The sequence below is a fragment of the Pistacia vera genome, unplaced genomic scaffold (assembly GCF_008641045.1).
Source record: "Pistacia vera cultivar Batoury unplaced genomic scaffold, PisVer_v2 Contig4, whole genome shotgun sequence".
NCBI classification, from domain to species: domain Eukaryota; kingdom Viridiplantae; phylum Streptophyta; class Magnoliopsida; order Sapindales; family Anacardiaceae; genus Pistacia; species Pistacia vera.
Genome location: NW_022196223.1, coordinates 801,293 through 821,116, shown reverse-complemented (window position 1 = coordinate 821,116; position 19,824 = coordinate 801,293). Strand labels below are relative to the sequence as shown.

General features: G+C 35.1%; 2 protein-coding genes across 2 annotated transcripts; one reads left to right on the top strand and one right to left on the bottom strand.

The window, feature by feature from the left end:
- Positions 1-3,466: 3,466 nt before the first annotated feature.
- Positions 3,467-6,046, top strand: LOC116141460. Its single transcript, XM_031426961.1, has 3 exons — positions 3,467-3,844; positions 4,260-4,444; positions 5,314-6,046. The coding sequence occupies exons 2-3, from the start codon at positions 4,268-4,270 to the stop codon at positions 5,776-5,778; spliced, it is 642 nt and encodes a 213-aa protein (XP_031282821.1). The 5' UTR covers positions 3,467-3,844; positions 4,260-4,267; the 3' UTR covers positions 5,779-6,046.
- A 509-nt stretch (positions 6,047-6,555) lies between these two features.
- LOC116141494 lies at positions 6,556-18,275 on the bottom strand. Its single transcript, XM_031427001.1, has 5 exons — positions 18,069-18,275; positions 16,052-17,257; positions 11,704-11,824; positions 8,178-8,237; positions 6,556-8,076 (listed from the first exon to the last, which is right to left on the bottom strand). Exons 2-5 carry the CDS (start codon positions 17,239-17,241, stop codon positions 6,556-6,558), a joined length of 2,892 nt encoding a protein of 963 aa, XP_031282861.1. The 5' UTR covers positions 17,242-17,257; positions 18,069-18,275.
- Positions 18,276-19,824: the final 1,549 nt, after the last annotated feature.

The window sequence follows — 19,824 nt, the reverse complement described above, 5'->3', positions numbered from 1 at the left end:
GGAAGACATAGGATCATTGAAGATTGAAATGGGTAGTGTGAAGGAATATTTGACAGAAATGAGAGAGTTATGCGCATGAGAGAAGAGAGGGAGGAAGAAGAGAAAAGAAAGGGAGAAGTCTTCTTCATCGGCAGAGACTAGAATATCAGTAGAGATAAGGAATCAGAACGGGAAGTAGTGGAAAGACGACAAAAAGAACACCCGAAAGCTGGAGTTAACCCATTTTAATGGCGAGGATCCGTTTGGATGGTCCTTCAGAGCAGATCGTACTTCACCATTAATCGTTATCATGAGACAGAAATGGGGGAAGCAAGCACAGTTTGCATGGAGGGAAGAGCGATGGTATCAATGGTCGAATCCAGAGCACCTTTTCAGTCGTGGGAAACATTCAAAAAGCCTTGATCGATCGTTTCCACCATCATTTAAAGGATTGGTATATGAGGCTTTAGTGGCCTTGAAACAAGACAGGACAGTCCCTGAATATAGGGAATAGTTCGCAATCCAATGTGCACCATGAAGGACCTGGGTGATGATTGCTGAAGAGGAATATTTGCGAATGGCTTAAAAGAAGAGATAAAAATGAGCTTCGTTTGTCTCAGCCAAATACGTTGTTTGGCTGATGGATCAAGCGCACAGGATTGAGGAGAGGAACTGGGTACTGGAAAAACAAAGGCCCAAGCCTTTTAAAAAACTAACGGGTCGTGGGGAGCCATATTACGGGTCAGCCCAAACCCGGAACCCACGCCACATACTGGTGGAATTTCAGCGCAAAACAACCAGATCATCTTCTCTTCTGTGTCAAACTCTAGCAAAGCACCCGAGCGAAGAGAGAGGAAGGCGACTGAGTCTGTGGATCCGTCAACCAAAAAGACAACTTTCGACAGCTTTCCGATGCTTGACTACAGTACAAGCGAGAGCGTGGGCTTGTTACCATTGCGACGAGAAATATGGGCACAAACCATGGTTGTTAAAAACAGAACTCTGCAAGTTTTGTTACTCCGAATGACGAAGACACAAACCCACCAGAAGTTGAGACAGAAATGACGAAGAAGCCATCGGTGAAGGTTAAATCTCTAGCCCTCTCGATGAACTCCATTGTGGGGTATTTCATCGGGAAAAAACTTGAAATTACAAGGGGAGATTGGAATGAGAGTGTGGTGGTTTTGGTGGATAGTGGGGCCTCCCAAATTTGTTTCCATGAGTTGTACAGAAGCTAGGGCTGAAGGTGGAGGGAAGGCCTTTTGGGTAATGGTGGGGATGGATGCACCATTCGGGGAAAAAGGATTTGTAAGGCAGTGATGTGAAACTCCAAGGAATTGAGATACAACAGGAATTTTCCTGTTTGAATTACGAGTGCAGACGTTGTGTTGGGGGTACATGGTTGAGTAGTTTGGGGGATGTGAGCGCCAATGGCAGAGACTAACTATGGAATTTGACTGGGAAGGGAAGAGGGTGAAACTGCGAGGGGATCCCCTACTAGTAAAGACGGAGGTATTACTGAAACTATGGTTAGGACTTACAGGCTGTGGGAATGGGTGATGTAGTGGAATTTGGATCCATAGGGTTGAAGAAGAGCCAATACAGGAGGAACTGACCCTAGAATATAAGTGATAGAGAGGTACCCACAACTGTTTGACCAGAATCCTAAATTACCACCCGTAGGACCCATGACCATGCCATAGAATCAACCGGTTCCAAACCACCCAATATCCGACCCTACAAATACCCGTATTTTTGAGAAGAATGAAATCAAGAGGCTGGTTAGGGAAATGTTGTTTGCAAGGATATACCGCTAGCGTTAGCCCATAAGCTAGCCCGGTTCTATTAGTCAAAAAGAAGGATGGAAGTTGGCGATTTTGTGTAGATTACGGGCATTAACGACATTACAATACCGATAAATTCCCAATACCGACCATTGAAGATTACTTGATGAGTTAGCCGGGGCAACAATTTTCACAAAACTGGACCTTAAGTCAGGGTATCATCAAATTAGGGTGCGAGAGGTTGGTCCCAAAAACAGCCTTTCGCACACATGAGGGGCATTACGAGTACCTTGTGATGCCTTTCGGTCTCACTAATGCGCCCTCCACATTTCAAGCCTTAATGAACTCAGTATTTAGGCCAGTTCTCGTAAATTCATTGGTCTTCTTGATGATATCCTTATGTATAGCCCTACATAACCACACACTTCAGCACTTACAGCTAATCTTTCAGATTTTACAGGAACACAAAACTGGTGTTAATAAGAAAAAGTGCTCATTTGGCCAACCTAAGCTGGAATATTTGGGTCACCTGGTTTCAGAACACGAGTTGAGGGAGATCCGAAAAAGATTGAGGCTATGGTATCTGGCCCCGACCTGTGAATGTGAAGGGATTGAGAGGTTTCCTTGGGGCTGACAGGTTATTACCGGAGATTCGTAAAAGGATATGGTTCAATCACACACCCTTACTCAGTTACTAAAGAAGGATTCCTTCACTTGGAATGACTCAGCACAATCGGCTTTTGATAGGCTCAAGGAAGCCATGACTACCGTCCCTGTTTTAGCAGTTCCAGATTTCACACGCCCCTTTGAAATTCAGACAGCGACGCATCTGGAAGAGGTCTCGGGGCTATTTTGGTGCAGCAATCTCGACCGATAGCGTTCCTCAGCAAGGCATTCTCCCTACAACTAAGCTGAAATCGGTTTATGAGCGTGATGATGGCCATTGTTTTTACAGTAAGGAAATGGAGTCACTATCTTTGGGCAGAAAATTCATCATCAGACTAATCAACGCAGCCTCCAGTTTTTAACGGATCAAAGATCAAAAAACTCCGGAACAACACAAATGGATCTCCAAGCTGATGGGTTTCACCTTTGAAATTCAGTACTATCCAGGGCTTCCAACCGAGTAGTAGATGCCTTTCAAGAAGAGAAGATGGGACAGAATTGGCACACCTTTCAGCCATTATCTGCGGTACAGTTTTCTGAATTGAGGAGATGGCCACGGAGGCACAAACAGATCAAAACTCGGGAAATCATTCAGGATCTTCTCTGATCTTCTAGCCGACCAACTTCATATCCACCGGGGCTGCTATTCTATAAGGACAGGCTGGTTATTCCAAAAGGGTCCAGATTTGTTTCCAAATTACTGACGAATTCATCAGAGTCCTAGTGGAGGCCACCGGGTTTCTTCAGAAAATACAAGAGAGTATCTTCGGTAGTTTATTGGGAGGGTATTCGGGGAGATATACAAAGCTACATTAAAGCCTACACCACCTGTCAACTTAATAAACAGTCGTCGTTTAAACCTGCGGACTCCTCCAACTCTCCCATTCCAGAACAAGTTTTTGAGGATATCTCTATGGACTTTAATGGGGGGGGGGGGGGGGGGGGGGGGGGGGGGGGTTTCTTTTTTGGGGAGGGAGGTTGTTTTGGTGTTTATTCTATGAATAAAGTTTAATTTTTAGTTACTATGTTCTCTTATATATGTCCGGTTTCTCTTTCTGGTTTCTCCCCAATGTCCTTGATTATTGTTGAACTAGGTTTTCACAAGAAAAATTATTCTTTTTAAATCGCGTTTTTAGAATATATTTTTTGGCACAAATTCTCAAATGTACGAGGGGAGTAAGATCCTTTAGCTATGGATAACTAAAATTGGTGGTGCAAATTATCCAACTTATATTCTTATATTGTGGGATTGAAAGCTTCTGTGGCAGTAAGTCAGTAGGAATGAGATAACCTTCAGAATGTAAGGTTTTTCTGAGCTGAATTACTGGGAAATGGTGTCTACTGTCTACTGCTTGATTCTTGAAGAAGTTGTATCAGAGTAAGAGTGGGGCAGATTTGGAGAATATATACCAATGGTAATGCGAATGCCACTTCTTTTTTTCAAAGTTTTGTTTTGATATTTCTGTTGGGCAAAGGTGCAATTTATCGTGATTGTCCATTACTTACTTAATTGCTGCGGGACAATCAAGACACTATCTCTTTCATCAGTGACTAATTAGAAACTAATTATACTAAGCGCAAAGCTGAAGTGCATTGCAGTTAATCCATAGCTTTGGTGAAGTAGTTATGTATTCCCATGACTTTTTTTAATAGAGTTATTTTATTTTTTTAAGTAAAATTAGGTTTTATTTGATATAGTGGATATTGGAAATAATTTTTAAGAACTTGTGTACTCTTTCTTTGAATCTTCTTCATCTCTTTCAATCACATGGAATGTATGGGTAATAAGACTGCGACAATTGGTTTGAATTTTTGCTTGTCATATTGCAGATTTTGAAATGTCTGATGCTCAGAAAGATCATATTTCCGCTGTTGAACATCTGGTCCCAAGTTTCAGAGATCTTAGAATTCACCTTCACCATTACTTGGGAGACGGTCAATTTTGGATGATCTATTTTATATTGTTGCTTCCAAGAGTTAATGACCATGATTTTGAGCTTCTGTCAACTCCAAAGGCAAGTTTTTTTCTATTCACATGTCATCTCTTTTTTCCTTAAATATCAAAATACACAATTATTTGCACATAACCCCTAGCAACTATCTGTTGTGGGTCCTCTTATGGACCATATCTTGTTATCAAAGATTGAACTTTCCATGTTGGCCTGGAAATGTTCTTGGGGCTTTTCATCTTGGGGACATTCAACTCCAAACCATGCACATTAGACACATGCTTAAATTTTTGTGATTTTTTAATATGTTACTTTTTTCACTTTAATATGTTTCCTATAGGACTCTGATTCTGCATTTGTCAGAAAGGTTTTTGTCCATATGTTTTAGTTATGTTCTTTCTTGTCTGAGTTATTGATTTAAAGGATTATACTATATTGCTGTTACAAGGCCTTCTTTTTTGTTCCAACACGCAATTTTTTGGTTTATGGATAAGAATGTTTTAGTTATCGTAAACGACATTTTAGTTATCAATATATGTAACTAATTTATATACTTTGTCAACTGAAACATTGGCCCGGTAACATTATTGGACCTAATACTGTAGTATGACCTTGATTGAAGTCTTTGGAAACGGTGAGACTTGAGAACGTACCTTTTGTTTATCTATAAGATCAATTACTTGTCTTTTCTAAATTAGGACTAAAACTTCTTCAAATTCTAGGCAATGAAGTCTGATTTTTGAAATCTGTAGAATATTTTTTTCTTATATCCAATGGGTGGTTCTTCTGTAATATGGAATTGATGCCTTCTCTGCACTAATCTAGTTTTGAAATTTTTACAGTTTGGAAATAAAAATTCTGTCTGTGCTGAAATTTCAAATTAAAATTACAATAATAAAAAAATGTCTTCAGTAATAAGTTCTCTTGTGTTGCAGATTATTGAAACAAGAAATATTCTTATGCAGAAGCTACAAGACGATAAGACTGCTCAAGTTGATAACCGTAGCACTAGTGCATCTGCAGAAAAGGAGGTTACTGAGATTTTAAGTGCAACACAAGGTCTAGAAATCAATGTTGAAGAAAATACTGAGCGATGGCTGGATGGTACAGATATCGATAGTGGCATTTCTCTAAATAGCCAACAAAAGATTGAACACGAAGAGGATGTCTCATTCAGTGATTTGGAAGACGATGGCAATGATCTACCTTCTAGACTATCAGCCTCTAGGCCAGGACATGAAGTTAAGGCTATTTCACGAAGTGGATCCAATGATTGGATAAAACTAAATGATAGTTCTGATAATCGGGTTGATCTAGAGAAGGCACGACAGTCTGCTTCTCGGGATAAAGACTCAGAAGGTGAATCAAGCGATTGGCTTGCAGTTGATGAATTTGATTAGAAAGTTGGCAGCTGTTTGATATGCAGCAGATTTATTGTAAAGTTTCAAAGATTATGATCTCTTGGATTGGATCCCCAGTTCTGTATTTATGGGTCTCAACCTTCATCGGAAGTGTTACTGTTTAAAGTAATAATTCAGTCAATGTCACCTTTTACCTTGCTGGGTTATGCTATTACAATTTATTTCTGTATATACTAAAAAAGACATCAGAACTTTTCCAACTTGTATATTCAAATTCTTCATTCTTTCCCGTAATTGCTTGTTTACTCATTGGTAGTTTACTGTATTTATTTGGTCCATACACAGAATAAGATATTATTTTAAAGATGAACATAAAAGCTGTTGGTATTTTGTTTCAGAAAAGTTTCAAAGAATATCTCCATCTATCACATGTAAGTTTTTACTGACATCAAAATTCAAAAGCAGGCATTCAATTTCTACTCTTAAAACATACCATATATTTCAAACTTATTTTAAACAATTAATATCGTCACATTCAACTAATTTGATCAGAAAAATCAGCTGTTTTAGTGAGAAAGACTATAATGGTACTTGATTCTGTATATTGTAGAAGTCAAGGGTCTCAAAAACTGTAAAATTCAACTTTTCGTGCCAGAACCAGCAGATTAGTTTGTTGCTTATATACAAATTGGCCTTTCTTAAAAACTGGGGCTTTGACTATGTAATGTCTATCTCAACCAGGAGTTTTGGAAATCTTTGACTTCTAACGCTACTAATAAAGAGTTGCAGGACACTAGATTCACAGCACTGCCAGTATCATGGCCTCCAACCTCTCCATCCTGTTGGGTGGACGGGATGATAGACAGAAAATACGTTGGGAGGTGGCCTCAAAGCAGGATTTGCATTGAAGCCCCTTGGTACAAACGTTTCAGTGGATCTTGGCTGCATCAGTTTCATAGTAATGTTTATGGAGCAATGATTACCTCGAGGGAATGCTTGAGGGAATGGTTGGGTAAAAGTAGGATAATCAACCCGACTTGGATAGCTTGCAGAAGAACTTTGAAATGCTAAGTTAGGAACTTCTGAGTGGACCAAAGTCGTGGGCTGTGGTACTGATTGTTTGCGAAGCTCAACCCGACTTGGATAGCTTGCAGAGGAACTTTGAAATGCTGAGTTAGGTACTTCTGAGTGGACCAAAGTTGTGGGCTGTGGTACTGATCGTTTGCGAAGCTCTGCATTTGGTGCTACTGATCGTTTGTGAAGCTCCACATTTGGTGGGCACCATTCAGGCATGTCGTCGTCGTCGTCGTCATCATCATTGAAAAGATTCTTTGATGCAGTTGCACTAACTGGTTGCATAATACATCTGCTTTGAGTGTTTTGTTTTTCTCCATTTACAGAAACTTCCTTCAGCAGAGGCATTCTCTGAATGGCATCCAGTGGAAGCCTAGGAAGATTGAAAATTTCCAATCTTGGTTGTTTGAAAGCTGATAGTGACTTTACCATTGACATGGCCGGCTGCAACGACCAATCCATTTTCCTTAATCCTTCAGCTGGAAGTTTCTTCTCAACAGTCACAGAATCCAAAGGTTTGCTCATTGGATGAGATATGCCACATTCAGTTCTAAAGTCAAATTCAGGAAGGTCATCATTGTCAAGAGTACGTATAGGTTGCATTGCGAACTTAGATGAGAGAGACAAAACAGGTTTCTGAAGTTCCAAAACTGGTTCGGGTCTCTCTTCTATGCTTGACTTGTGTTGTATAAGTGGTGTTTCAACTTCAGGCTGTGCCACTGAGCTCTGGAGAGAGGCAGATTCCTTAGAACCTTTGGATTGCAAAAATGATTCAGGATTCAGAACTGAAGGTGTCAGAGACAGATTAGCACTGGCAGAAGAATTATGCAATTCAAGTTCAACTTCACTTGTCTTTTGATGTTTGCCTCCATTTCCACAGTTTCCTGCACTCTCATGAGTGGTGCTCTTAGTTTCTGATGCAACTGGAATGGGATCCTGAGTTGATTGTTTACAACACAAATCTTTTCTTATGGATATTTTCCTAGAAGAGTTTGATGAAGAGTTGAGAAGGTGTCCTGATGAGGAACAAATCTTTCCGTCAGATTTCTTTGCAGCAGAATTAGCAGATGCTATATTTCTTCGCCATACAACACAACCAATCAAAGAGTCTTGGTTGTCTACAACAGCAGCCATGCCCTTGAAGAAACCATGCTTTGCAAGTATTGTGATTATGCTGTCACTATGAGGGTAAACATAAAGATCAATACCTGGTGATAATTTCACGAACCCAACCCTCTTCCCATCTTTGTAGCCTTTTGCAACCTGTAAATCAGGTAGATGAAAAAACATAAATCTAATCTATTTATCCAAAAAACCCAGGATGAACTGTAATTACACACTCTCTTTCATTCTGATCCACTCACCTTTTTCATGCCTACCAGTCCAGATTTTGAAGAGCCTTCTTTCCAGCAAAGTGAGATTACCTGAAGACACATGCATAGAGCCATTAGCATTTTCAGTAGAAACAGATGTGCCCGTAGAAGTTAGCATTAAATTCTCCTTAAGGAGTAAGTTGTGATAATATTTTAATAAATTTGGAACCAAGTGGAGCTTGAACCTTAATAGGGAGCCTTTGATGTACCTAGTTTATCCAATTTTCAGGGAGTTACTTGTCATCCTAAAAGAACTGATAATTATGTTGTGATGACCGGTGAAGATGGAGTAGAACTATATGTTGCACTAGTTTTCCTAAACATTCATGTATAAAAGGTTAGTCATATCTGGTTGGACAAAAAAGTGAACTTCTACATCTCAATTTGAAAGGAAGAATTTACCAAGATTTTTCAACTAAGTTGCACCATCATTTGTAATTTTCTTATAGCTTACTTAACAAACAGATAAATCAATATATATCCTAGAACTCAATTTCTGTTTACTAAACCAATTTCCAGTTTTCACATGCCTTTCATCGCACAGCAGATTTCTTGATTTGGCAGTCTCTGGTTTATTACACAAGTAGTTAGAGGGCAATTTAATGTTTTTTGGAACAATATTTTTAGTAGATTATAAGATGGCAAGAAAGAAATAATAATATTTTTGGGGAGAAATGTAATCATAAAGCGAGGTCTTATGGGATTAGACTTTTTGCTTCTATTCGGCTTTGGTTTCAAAGAAATTCAAAGACTTCTCTTTTTTCTTTATTCATCTCAATTGGGAGGGGTTTTCAGCCAACTTTGTATAGTTTGCTTGGTTTCACATAGGGAAAGGAACATAACTCACTATCTTGTATAGATTTGTCCCCTCATTGGCTTTTGATATTTTTGTGGATCTCTAGTCCACTAATGTACCTAGCTCAGTCTCTTTACAATATATAGTTTTATTGTTTCCTATCAAAAAGTAGATTATAAGATGCTCAAGCACTGAAATCTCTACGCAAAAGAGGATAAACTCAAAAGGTATTAGTCTCTTGGTTTTATTGCCATCAATTTTACAAGCTAATCCTCTGAGCATAAATGAAACAGTAAACGAGGCAAATTAGACATAATTAGACATGAGACAGTTTGCTTGTCCATACCGAGTATAACATAATACTCCTTTAATTGGCAACTTACAGGTATCCCTATGCCTCATCTACTTCAAGGTTGGTGAGAAGCTTCATAAATAAAAAATTTTAACAGAAGCAAAAAGGAGTAGACAAACTTAAGAGAGATTGGTATTGTTTATGCAAAATGGTTGACAGATGATTTATTAAAAAGAGAGAGCTATGACACAAATGTATTGTTCTAGATATTCAACTCAAATATCAATTACTTCAGATATATGTTCAGACATTTATGCCACTTTTCAATTTTCCTGAATGATCCATGAAGTCAAACATGCAAAAAGCCAATGAAGTATGTTCTGTGGCCTTCCTAGTCCAGGGAAACAAAAATGTTAGCAATGACTTTAAGAAACAAGGTTCACGATTAGCACAATTTCGGCAAATCAAATAATATTTATACCAAGATCTTTATGTCACTAAATCAAGAGGGAGTATATTTTTCCAGACATATTAAGTTGACATGTCAAGGACATTCAGTTGAATGACCTGTAATCCCAACTCTTCTGTATTCTGATATCAAGTTTGAACAAGACAACTTTTCCTGGTAAATTATGATAAGGACATCATTACCAAGTTTCTTAAGGAATTTTGGGATCTTTATAATCTTCCAAATGAAACTAGATGCTCTAAACATAATTCATAAAACCACTGCAAGCCCAATAGTCTATGCAAATTTAAGCATAATATACCTCAAATTAACCACTCCACAGATTGCCATATATTCACTTGCTGATAGTTATAAAATTAATTTGTCCTACATGTATGTTTTCCCAGGACATATGTATCTTGCTGAATGGAGTTGTCTTGACAAGCATGTAAGAGCATTTTATCTATTCAATTATCATATAGAATATGATGTGGAGTATACCTAAATTATGAATTCTATGGGTTATTGCTAAACAAATTCTATTTCATATGATTATATGAGTACATATACATGGAATAAGCAAAGTTATTATATTGTAAATTACCTTTTGGTTTACACATCAACTTCCATTTTCACAGTTAGTGGTCATCGAGTGTAGAAGTACAACACACATGATTATCCAAATCTTTCATATATCTAGACTGAGTTAAGTTTGTTTGTTTGTTTTTTTTTTTTTTTTTCATCCTTCTTTATGTCCATAATCTGGGCTTTGGGTATGTTTCAATTGTTTCATGAAATCATCATCATTTTCCCATAACAATTTAAACCTGGATCAATATGACATTTAGAACCAAAGTAACAGGAGAAGACATGCTATATCAAAACCTCATTTGGATGGCTGCATAATACCTGAGTTTCAAGGCTGACAGCCTCTATGTTTGCGTCATATTGTTATATGGCATCTGACCCAAAATTTAATAAAAAAGAAAACTTCGCCTCAGACTAATTAAAGTAACCTGGATCATAGTGGCACTAAGAGGTTGTTTACATGGGCAGACTACCAAATTTTTCAATAAAACCACTGGGTTCTGGGTTCAAGTAGTGAGTTTCATATCATTTTTTTATGAGCCTCTCATGGTTATTAATACCCTCCTCCCTCTCTTTGTCTTTATCAGGTATTTTTTTTCTTAAAATCCCTAACTCGCCTATGAAGAATCAGCTCCTGAAAATTGTAACAATCTGACCAATCACACAATTGAAAAACCTGAGGTGGTCCAAGCATCATGTAGATAATGAAATATCATTGTAGAGTATGGAAGTAGCACAGAATGATGAAAAATAATACAGATTGACTAGCCAAATAACATAAAAAAACCTGCTCGTGAATTTTTTAAGATGTACAAACCTTGAAAATCATAAGAAAACTAAATCCCAAGAGATAATATTGATTTTTGACAGCAATAAGAATTCAGCAACTACCATTCTTACAAATACAAATTGTTCATTAGAAACCAGCACACTAGGTTAAAGGGCCGCAACAATTTCAAGTTTCTCATTCCATGTTTCAAGGAGCTCTTTTTCTTCATGTTTTGCATAGCATACTCTCTATTTTCATTTTGTTTTATACATATTAGTTCACATGTGGCTTCCACGATTCCATTTCTTCTTCTTAACAATATTAAAAACATATAAATACTGAACAACATCTAATAATATCAAAATACACTAAAAATGATAACCAATTACTAATTCACACACGCAAGTGTTCAATCATTTACCAGATATCATTCTTTTTGTGAAAATTTTCATCAATTAGGCAATTAAAACAATGGATTTGACTATTTATTATAGTCTCAAGCTTTTAATGTGGTCTGCAAAACTCAGTTACTTGAGCATGAAAGATCTTGACTAAATTTTTAAAAAGGTAAATCAAGCACTAGATCATGGAAATCTAATAACATGTTTAGAAACTAAAAATTACCATTAACCCTCGATTGCGTGAACGAGAGAGATCTTTTATATATCTTTCAAAAATGTCTAATCTGACTTTTCCTTTGACTTCTATAGTTTCAGGCCAATTGATATCAAGCATCTTCTCACCACTGCAGAACAAAATCATTGTAGACCAAGGTTAACAAAATATATATATGCGTAAGTGTGTGTGTATACGTGTGTATGTGTGTGTGTTAAACTACTTAAACTTTAATAAATACAAGTAAATGCATTGTCAGGTCAAATTATTATCCCAAAACAGTTTATATGCTATTCTACATATCAAATTGGTTTTAATAAAGTTCTGACTCTTCTAAGTGATATCAAAGAAGGGTCTACCAGGGCCACCAAATCCATGTGCATGGAAGCAACCAAATTCCAGCATCAGTCAAGCATAAACAACAATGTCTATGATGAAGTCAATTATTGCCAAAAAGTTTAAATTTTTGTTTCCATATAAATGTTGTCTCATGCCAGGGAAAAAAATTCAAGACATTATTAGGGAAACTGTAGTTTAGCAAAATAGCATCTAATGTCAACCTCAATCAAAGAGACAAAAAGCTATGGATGGAAACAAGCAACAGGAAGATATAATACTAGTGATAGAAAGCAAAGCAATTCTAAAAGGAAAAAACATTATGCAAGAGCTTCGCCTTTTCATATGTTTGTCAATGTTCAGCTACAAAAGAATATAGTCAGCAAAAAGTACTTGCAGATTCCATTACATATAGAGGTGCAAATACTGTCGGCCAATTGACAATAACGTCTATAAATGAAAGTTACAATTTTAACATGCTTATTTCATCAAGAAAGGTTTACCAGGCTAAGGGGCATGAGCAATTACCTATAATGTTTACTAAACAATGGAACTAGACCAGTCAAATCTATGATCTAGAGATACATAAACCAGTGTCATCTTCTTATACTAGTATAGGGGTTGGACACAACATCTTTAAAATATACACAACTTCTGTATGCTTGTCCATTTATTATGTTGAACATATATATTTAACTATCATCATGAAACAAAAAAATAAGACACATTTAACCAAACGAATGGATTTCTTTTATAGCTATCCCTTTTCAAGTGTTGGGCATGGTTGGACACAAGGAAAAATGAGGGGAAAAAAATCAACGTAAGTGTTATACAAATAAAAAAGCAATTAATGGACACTTATTACAGATCTTCGCTATAATTGTTATGAAAGGACCCTACCTTGTTGAAAATAGCTATAATCTGACGTAGAATCACTTTTAATTAAAGCCTGTATCAGAACTTAAAATACAGTTAAGTAGAGGGAAATGAAGAGATTTGATTCCAAACATCATCTTGTCAAATGGGACACAAGTTTAGAACAAAATCAATAATAGGACTGTTAATATAGAGGGTTTTCTAGAGTTTTCATTTCATACTCCGCAGGATTTTGGATTAAGGGACAGATGATGGTTAAATTAAATCTAATCTAGTTTAATGGTTCAATGTGTCTCATTTTCATCATCAGTCCTCATATGACAGTTTAAAAGCAAAGACATATGGCTTTCGGGCTCCCCATTTCTCCAGCTCTACAGTTCATAAGTATCCAGATGAATGATAATAGAATAACAATTAGCACGATATACGTCAAGCAAGTTGGAAAATCTAGGTTTAGAAAGCCCTCATGCAAAATGACATTCTTTTTCCAGTTATGTATGGATTTTAATCAGGCAAATCATAAGAATCAGCCAGTTTGCACTTGAAGATCCTGAAACAGAAATAAACATAAAGATAAAACACAAATATGTGTCCATGATAATGAGTTGAAGAAAAAAGGTTGATCATTTTGACAATCTCAGATCTTAATCAGATTGCAAATCTAAGACCCCCGATTTCCAAACCTCGTTGTAAATCTAGACATCTATGAAACCTAAGCTAATTAAAGTAGCAGTTCAGCTGTTTGTGAAATATACTGTGATGAAGAAAATATTGATCCATTGGAGACAAGGTCACATCATCAAACCATACAAGTATAATTCAAAAATAACTTTAAATTTATAAAAAATACCATTGGGTTCTTGCTATTAATATATTTCAGCATACCAAAAAGGTTTATAATAATTTAATTCAATCAACAATGCAAAACTCTTGTAACATAACATAGTACCATAATGCTTCTTTGGAGAACCCTGAGCAAGGTTTTCTGCAGAACTTGCAAAACATAAAAGGTACATCCTCCCAAGAGCTAGTGTGACTATGCAAGAACAAAAGAATTTCTTTTACCATCCATCATTTGTTCTTACTTATGATGAAAAACATGAGAAATGCCACCGTAACAATGCCACAGATAACATTTAACTAATTCAACGACCCCTGGTGTCAAATACTATCTAACTCTTTGGAGGGAACAAAGATCCATTTTGACAACTTATTTCTAAACAATCTCACCAGACGCATTATCTCACCATTTCTGGGCCAGGAGGGCCTCACTTCAGGGAGAACAGATATATTTACCAATTCATTCCCCCTTAGTTTTTTTTATTATTCAATTGATTGGCATAAACTAATCCCTGAAATACAAGCCTGAAAAGTCAAGTCGATGTAGAGAAGACTAGTACTTCCCCTAGACAGATTATGAGAATATAAATGTTTTTCTCTATGCATTAACAAGAAATCTTCGAGTCAAAATCAAATGCACAACATTATTAATACTTTTTAGGGGAATAAGTTGATAGAAAGTTTTCATTTCTTCAACTTTGAACATACTTCAGCATTGTGTTTCAACCAAAATACATCAATTCAATTTCTTTCAAATGTACAAATATATGATCCTTCTTGCAACGTTATTCTTGAAAGTTAACAACCATGAAATTGGTTGAATTTAGTTCAAAAAAGCTAAATCAAAATACGTACAAATTCTTTTATCTTTGTTCTTTTTTTTTTTTTTTTCCCTTTATTTGATAGGAAACAAAGTGATCAATGAACCAGGTTCTTCCCAAAAGATGGAACAAGCAGACAGGAGGGATGATTGAAACTAGTTTTCATTGAAATAATATATTGTTTTAAGATGTTTGACTAAAACTATGGCACAATAGAAAAAGAGTAATACTACACTTACAAAGAAATTTTACAAAGATCTATATACAAAGTGATGTGGCAAAAAATGAATGGAAGAGTGAATTTAATAGGTTTGACTTTTTGTTTCACTCTTCCATTTATTTTTTGCCACCTCACTTTGTATGGAAATCTTTGTAAGATTTCTTTGTAAGTATAGTATTATTGATAGAAAAATACGCGTGGCCAAGTCAGTTGACATGCATAAAACTAAGTCATGAATTTATTCTATTTTATCCGATGGTCTAAATCTAAGTAAAAATATCATACTTAATGTTGTCAACTCATTTAAAACATTTAAATTGAGGTTTAAGTCATAAATTAAAGATTTAAACCTAGATTGTGACCTATACCACATCAGGAGATATATCGTTTCTCTTCATTCATTCTGATTGGGATGCAGTCCTTTTATGTCAATACAAGTTTCATAGTTTTTCACCAATAAAAAGGAAAAAATATGTGATTGTTTCATCAATTTGTTATCATTTCTTTGTAGTTTGTTTACTTTTATCATGAGGTATTCTAGTATTGTTGGACTGCCATTTTACCTTCATAATTTTTTACTTTGAACTATTGATATAAATCCTCTGGTTTCTATCTTTTTTGTTTTTAAACTTTCTTTTAGACGGTATGTTAATGTGTATGCTCATTGCAATTACGGGAAGAGCATGATATCCTTTTTTGAAGTTGAAAGCATAAAAAATCAGCCTTCAATAATTACTTAAATTTCAACTTTAGCCAAGGGTCAAAGTTACCATGATTAATGTTTTAAATGTCTTTTCAAGAGAATTAATTGAAGGTTCTATTGGTTTTCTCTGAAAGATCTGTAGCAACATAGACAAGACATTCTAATACATTCTCTAGAAGATTACATGGCCTCCCACTTTTTATCATATCTCAAATCTAGGGTTTCAACCTCTTACTCTCCTTTCTATCCTATTTTTCCTAATCCCCACACCATACAGTCAATCAAAAGCTCCTTTCCGAAGCTATTAGTTATATACTAAGTTTATTTTTCTAACCATTTATTTAGACATAAAAATAAAGAGAGAGAATGATTCCTGTAAAAAATAAAGAAATAAACAGAGTGAATGATACCATTATAAGTTGCAAAATGACAGCATGCAGAACGAAAATTTTGACTTCATGTAAAGAAGCACCGCCAATAAACTGAAAGTATCTACATTGAAATTGAAAATCAAAGAAACTATCCATATTGAAATTGAACTTCAGAAGTAGCTGAATAAACCTTTTAAAGAAGGCAACAGCAGACACAGATACAGAAGAATTTAGCTGAAGAGACCCATCCCAGAACTTCCCAGCAATTGTTGAAGCTAACTTTCCAGCAAGCAATATGTTTTTTTCATTTGACAATTTAGAAGAAGAATGGCTATTGTCACTTCTCAAATCATTCCTTAGAACAACATCGTTAGGATTACCACCGGTGTTCAGTGAAATCTTCTCCACCAAGGAACTATTAGAACGTGATATTTTTGTTTCCTTCTTCATTTGGATACTGCCATCTCTGTGACTTTGATCATCTTCTCTTGAATTATTACTTACACAACCTAGGGTATCAATGTGAACTGGTGTTTTGTATTGCAATGATCTATCATTTTCAGCGTGCTCCCCTTGAGCACAAAACCCAGAAGAGACTGTTGCAACAGAAGATTCAGCAGTGTCAAGTTTCGGATCATTTTGTTTCAAAGCAGAATAAGTTTTATAGTTCCTGGTTTCTAGTATACATGTTTTTCCTTCCAAATCTACAGAGCGCTCATCATGGAAACTCTGGTGCAAAAGGTTTGATGGTCTCAAACTTTCAGAAGATGAATTTTGCACTTCCGTTGACTGATTATCAGCAACATCATATTTGCAACCAAAGCTCATTATATCTTGCACACTAGGACCAACTTGGGTTTGTCCTACTTGTTTACCACTGAATTCCAGAATACGTGGCAATAAAAGCGTCTCTTCTTGACTGAACAAATTATACGTCTGGGAAGGCCCATTTGACACAGGGATGGTCTTGCCATCTGGCATCTTATTCAGAGGCAAGGATCCTACATAATGGAAAGACTTGGAAAGTGTACTTGTAGAAAAACTGTTTATTTTCTGAGCTTCAGTTCCATAGGGGTTCCTTTTATTACTTTGCAAAGTTGGAAGAATGCTATTCCAAGAGTGATATTGATCTTTCACAGTTTGATGTCCAGAAGAAACAGCCTCAGATTTAGAATCTAAAAGCAATCCATGTGGGTTTCTTTGACCAGAAAGTGAATTTGTTTTATGAAGTAGGTTGGCTTTTTTTGAAAAACCATGCTCCAAATCAATATCAGAAACAGTTCCCCATTCATCAGCAGCTATTAGCTTCCTCTTTCTTGATGACTTATCCAGAAAATTTATACCAGTGCCTGAAGGAGGTGGCAGTATCTTGTTCTCCATAAGTGCATCCGGAAGCCTGTGGAAAACACCATTGTCTTAACTCAAAATGTAGTATTCTTCATACGTAGAACAAAAATTGAGCTTAGAATATAGCCTTCTCTTGCAATAACAATGTGGTGAGACAAATGTAAGGCCCGCAGTAAGTAAAAAAGAAATTGAAAAACAGAAAAACTCAAGAGTCCATATAATTCCTAATCCAAATAATTTCCATAAACTAGGATACACTACAGAATTTTTATTATTCTCCACTCTTGGGGAAACAGTAAAATATGTCATATTTTAAACTATTTTTCAGAATTGAATAAAAAAAGACGTTTTTAGAAACTCCCTATGAAGGGCGCTTTCTTTTAAGTTAAACAAAAAATTGTTTACAGATTGAAATTTTATACGAATCACTATACATATTGGTGGATAGCACAATAGTGAAATAACAATAAACAGCAATAAATGGCGCGGACAAGCAAGGCATTTTCGAGTACATCAATAACAAAAGACATATTTTTATTTCTGTTTCACCATTATAGTCTTTCATGCAAGCAACAAAAATTATTCACTACTACATTTAGTAATGTTAGGTTGAGGTGATATTAGAGATAAAAAAAAACACTAGAAGTTCTTTTTAATTCAACAATTAACAGATGCCTACCGTATAGAAACTTAAAAGCACTTACAATTCCATATCGTTTGTTTCAATGGAAAAAATAACTCATTTTCGTTTCATGAAAAGAAAATTCTTAACAGAAAAATTCTCTAATTATACCAATATAATGAATTAAAAGAGAAATTATAACAAAGACAGAAAAAGGTGAATAAAGATAAATACTTACGTATCTCACAAAGAATCAATAGGCAGAGTGAAATTGAACTGAAGTTGAAACCTAGGTTTTTGTTTTTGTTTTTGAAATCGGGTATTCGTCAGTTACAGAAACTTGATCTGACTCTCTGAGAAAGTAGTGTTTTTGTTCTGAACAGATTAAGAGAGTGGCACCTCAATGGAGCGCGTTTCGGTTGCTTTTATTTTATTTTATTTTTTTCAACTTTTCTTTAATGAAATATATCTGAGTAATGATTCTAGTGAATGAGATAAAAATGTTAAAATACGTGAAAAGCAAGATTTCCATGACACGGATAGTATCGGGTCACATTCCCGGCTATGAAGGACACGTATCCCGCCTGACAAAAGGCCGGGTCCGGGTCTAGAAAACAGACAATTTTTATTTTATTTTATAATTTTAATATAATATTTAACATAGTGCAGTGCCATCATCAATTTGAGATAGTTTTATTTTCGAAAAATTAATAAGATACCATAGTTTCAAAATACAATGAAGAATCCAAAAAAAAAAAAAAAAAAACCATAATTTATCTTAAATTTAATAGAAAAAAATAAATGCTCTTAGGTCAATGAGGGAAAAAATTATTAATAATATAAACAAAGAAAACAATATCATTGAAATCCTAGTTTAATTACTAGTGTATAATATCTCTGGCTCTTTTTAATTTTTTCAAATTTATTTCCTTTAATTACTATTTTAGGGTTTCTATGTCTTTTAATTTGTTTTCACAAAATTTAACAATAACTGACTTTTTCTAGAGCTTTTTAGATTTTGACTCTTCTTTATCTCATATCATATTGAATAGAAAGGGTTACTTTTTTAACCATGGCAACTTTGAAATTGAAATATGAATTTGTTCCATCTTCTTAAAAATCTTACTTAATATACTACTAAGTATAAAAAAGAAATTATTTATCCTTTTAATTTCTTTTTAGGGAACATTCTAATTGATGAATAAAAACATGTTATAATACAGATTGATAAAGTCCCCCGTTTGACGTCTTATTTAATTATTTAAGTTTCAGTTTTATTTAGTATCATTTGAAACTTGTATACCTTTTTAGTAACCTTCCAAAAAAAAAAACATCTAAATTAAAAATAGCCTGTGCAGAAACTTAAATAAAAATAATAAGACTTTATTCTTTTGAAAATTGTCAAAACAATAATTATAATTAAATATATATTTTCCAAATAAAGAAAGGAAAGCAATCATGCTAGTTAACTTCTTTTGATAATAAAATATAATAACATGAAAGAGTTTAATACAATTTTTCCCCTGAGATTTCTCCAAATACGATCGCCCCCTTCAAGTATCGGAAATAACAAATTACCCCCTAATATAAGTGTGTCGTAAATTTAATAAACTAACAAAAATTAGGGGGTTAGTAATTGACGAACTTTTTAAATCCTATACATTTCTATCCAAATAACTCAAATTAATACCAAAATGCCTTACCACCATTTTACATATATCTCCAGATATCAAACCATTAAATATTTGAAAATTTTCCACACTATATCAAGGTAAAATTGCCGACATGTAAAATTAATATATATATTGGCAATTGAAATAAGATATATAAGGTGATCAATGAATGTATTGATGCGTAGCTTGGTTTTGTTAGATTTGTGTAAGTTTAAGTGTTAGTGGATGTTTTTTATTGTGTTGCTCTTAAAAGAGTGAAAATGTGATGCATATGTGAAATGGAACACTAAAAACCAAAGGCACAATCAGTTCATGTGAAGG

What these genes read in the sequence shown, in the direction of transcription:
- LOC116141494 (XM_031427001.1), bottom strand. Translation starts at nt 17,241, where the DNA reads ATGGAGAACAAGATACTGCCACCTCCTTCAGGCACTGGTATAAATTTT. An exon ending in GCTGTTGCCTTCTTTAAAAG is followed by an intron (nt 11,825 to 16,051) that starts GTTTATTCAGCT and finishes TTTGTTCTGCAG; the next exon opens with TGGTGAGAAGATGCTTGATA. An exon ending in CACGCAATCGAGGGTTAATG is followed by an intron (nt 8,238 to 11,703) that starts GTAATTTTTAGT and finishes ATGTGTCTTCAG; the next exon opens with GTAATCTCACTTTGCTGGAA.
- LOC116141460 (XM_031426961.1), top strand. Translation starts at nt 4,268, where the DNA reads ATGTCTGATGCTCAGAAAGATCATATTTCCGCTGTTGAACATCTGGTC. An exon ending in AGCTTCTGTCAACTCCAAAG is followed by an intron (nt 4,445 to 5,313) that starts GCAAGTTTTTTT and finishes CTTGTGTTGCAG; the next exon opens with ATTATTGAAACAAGAAATAT.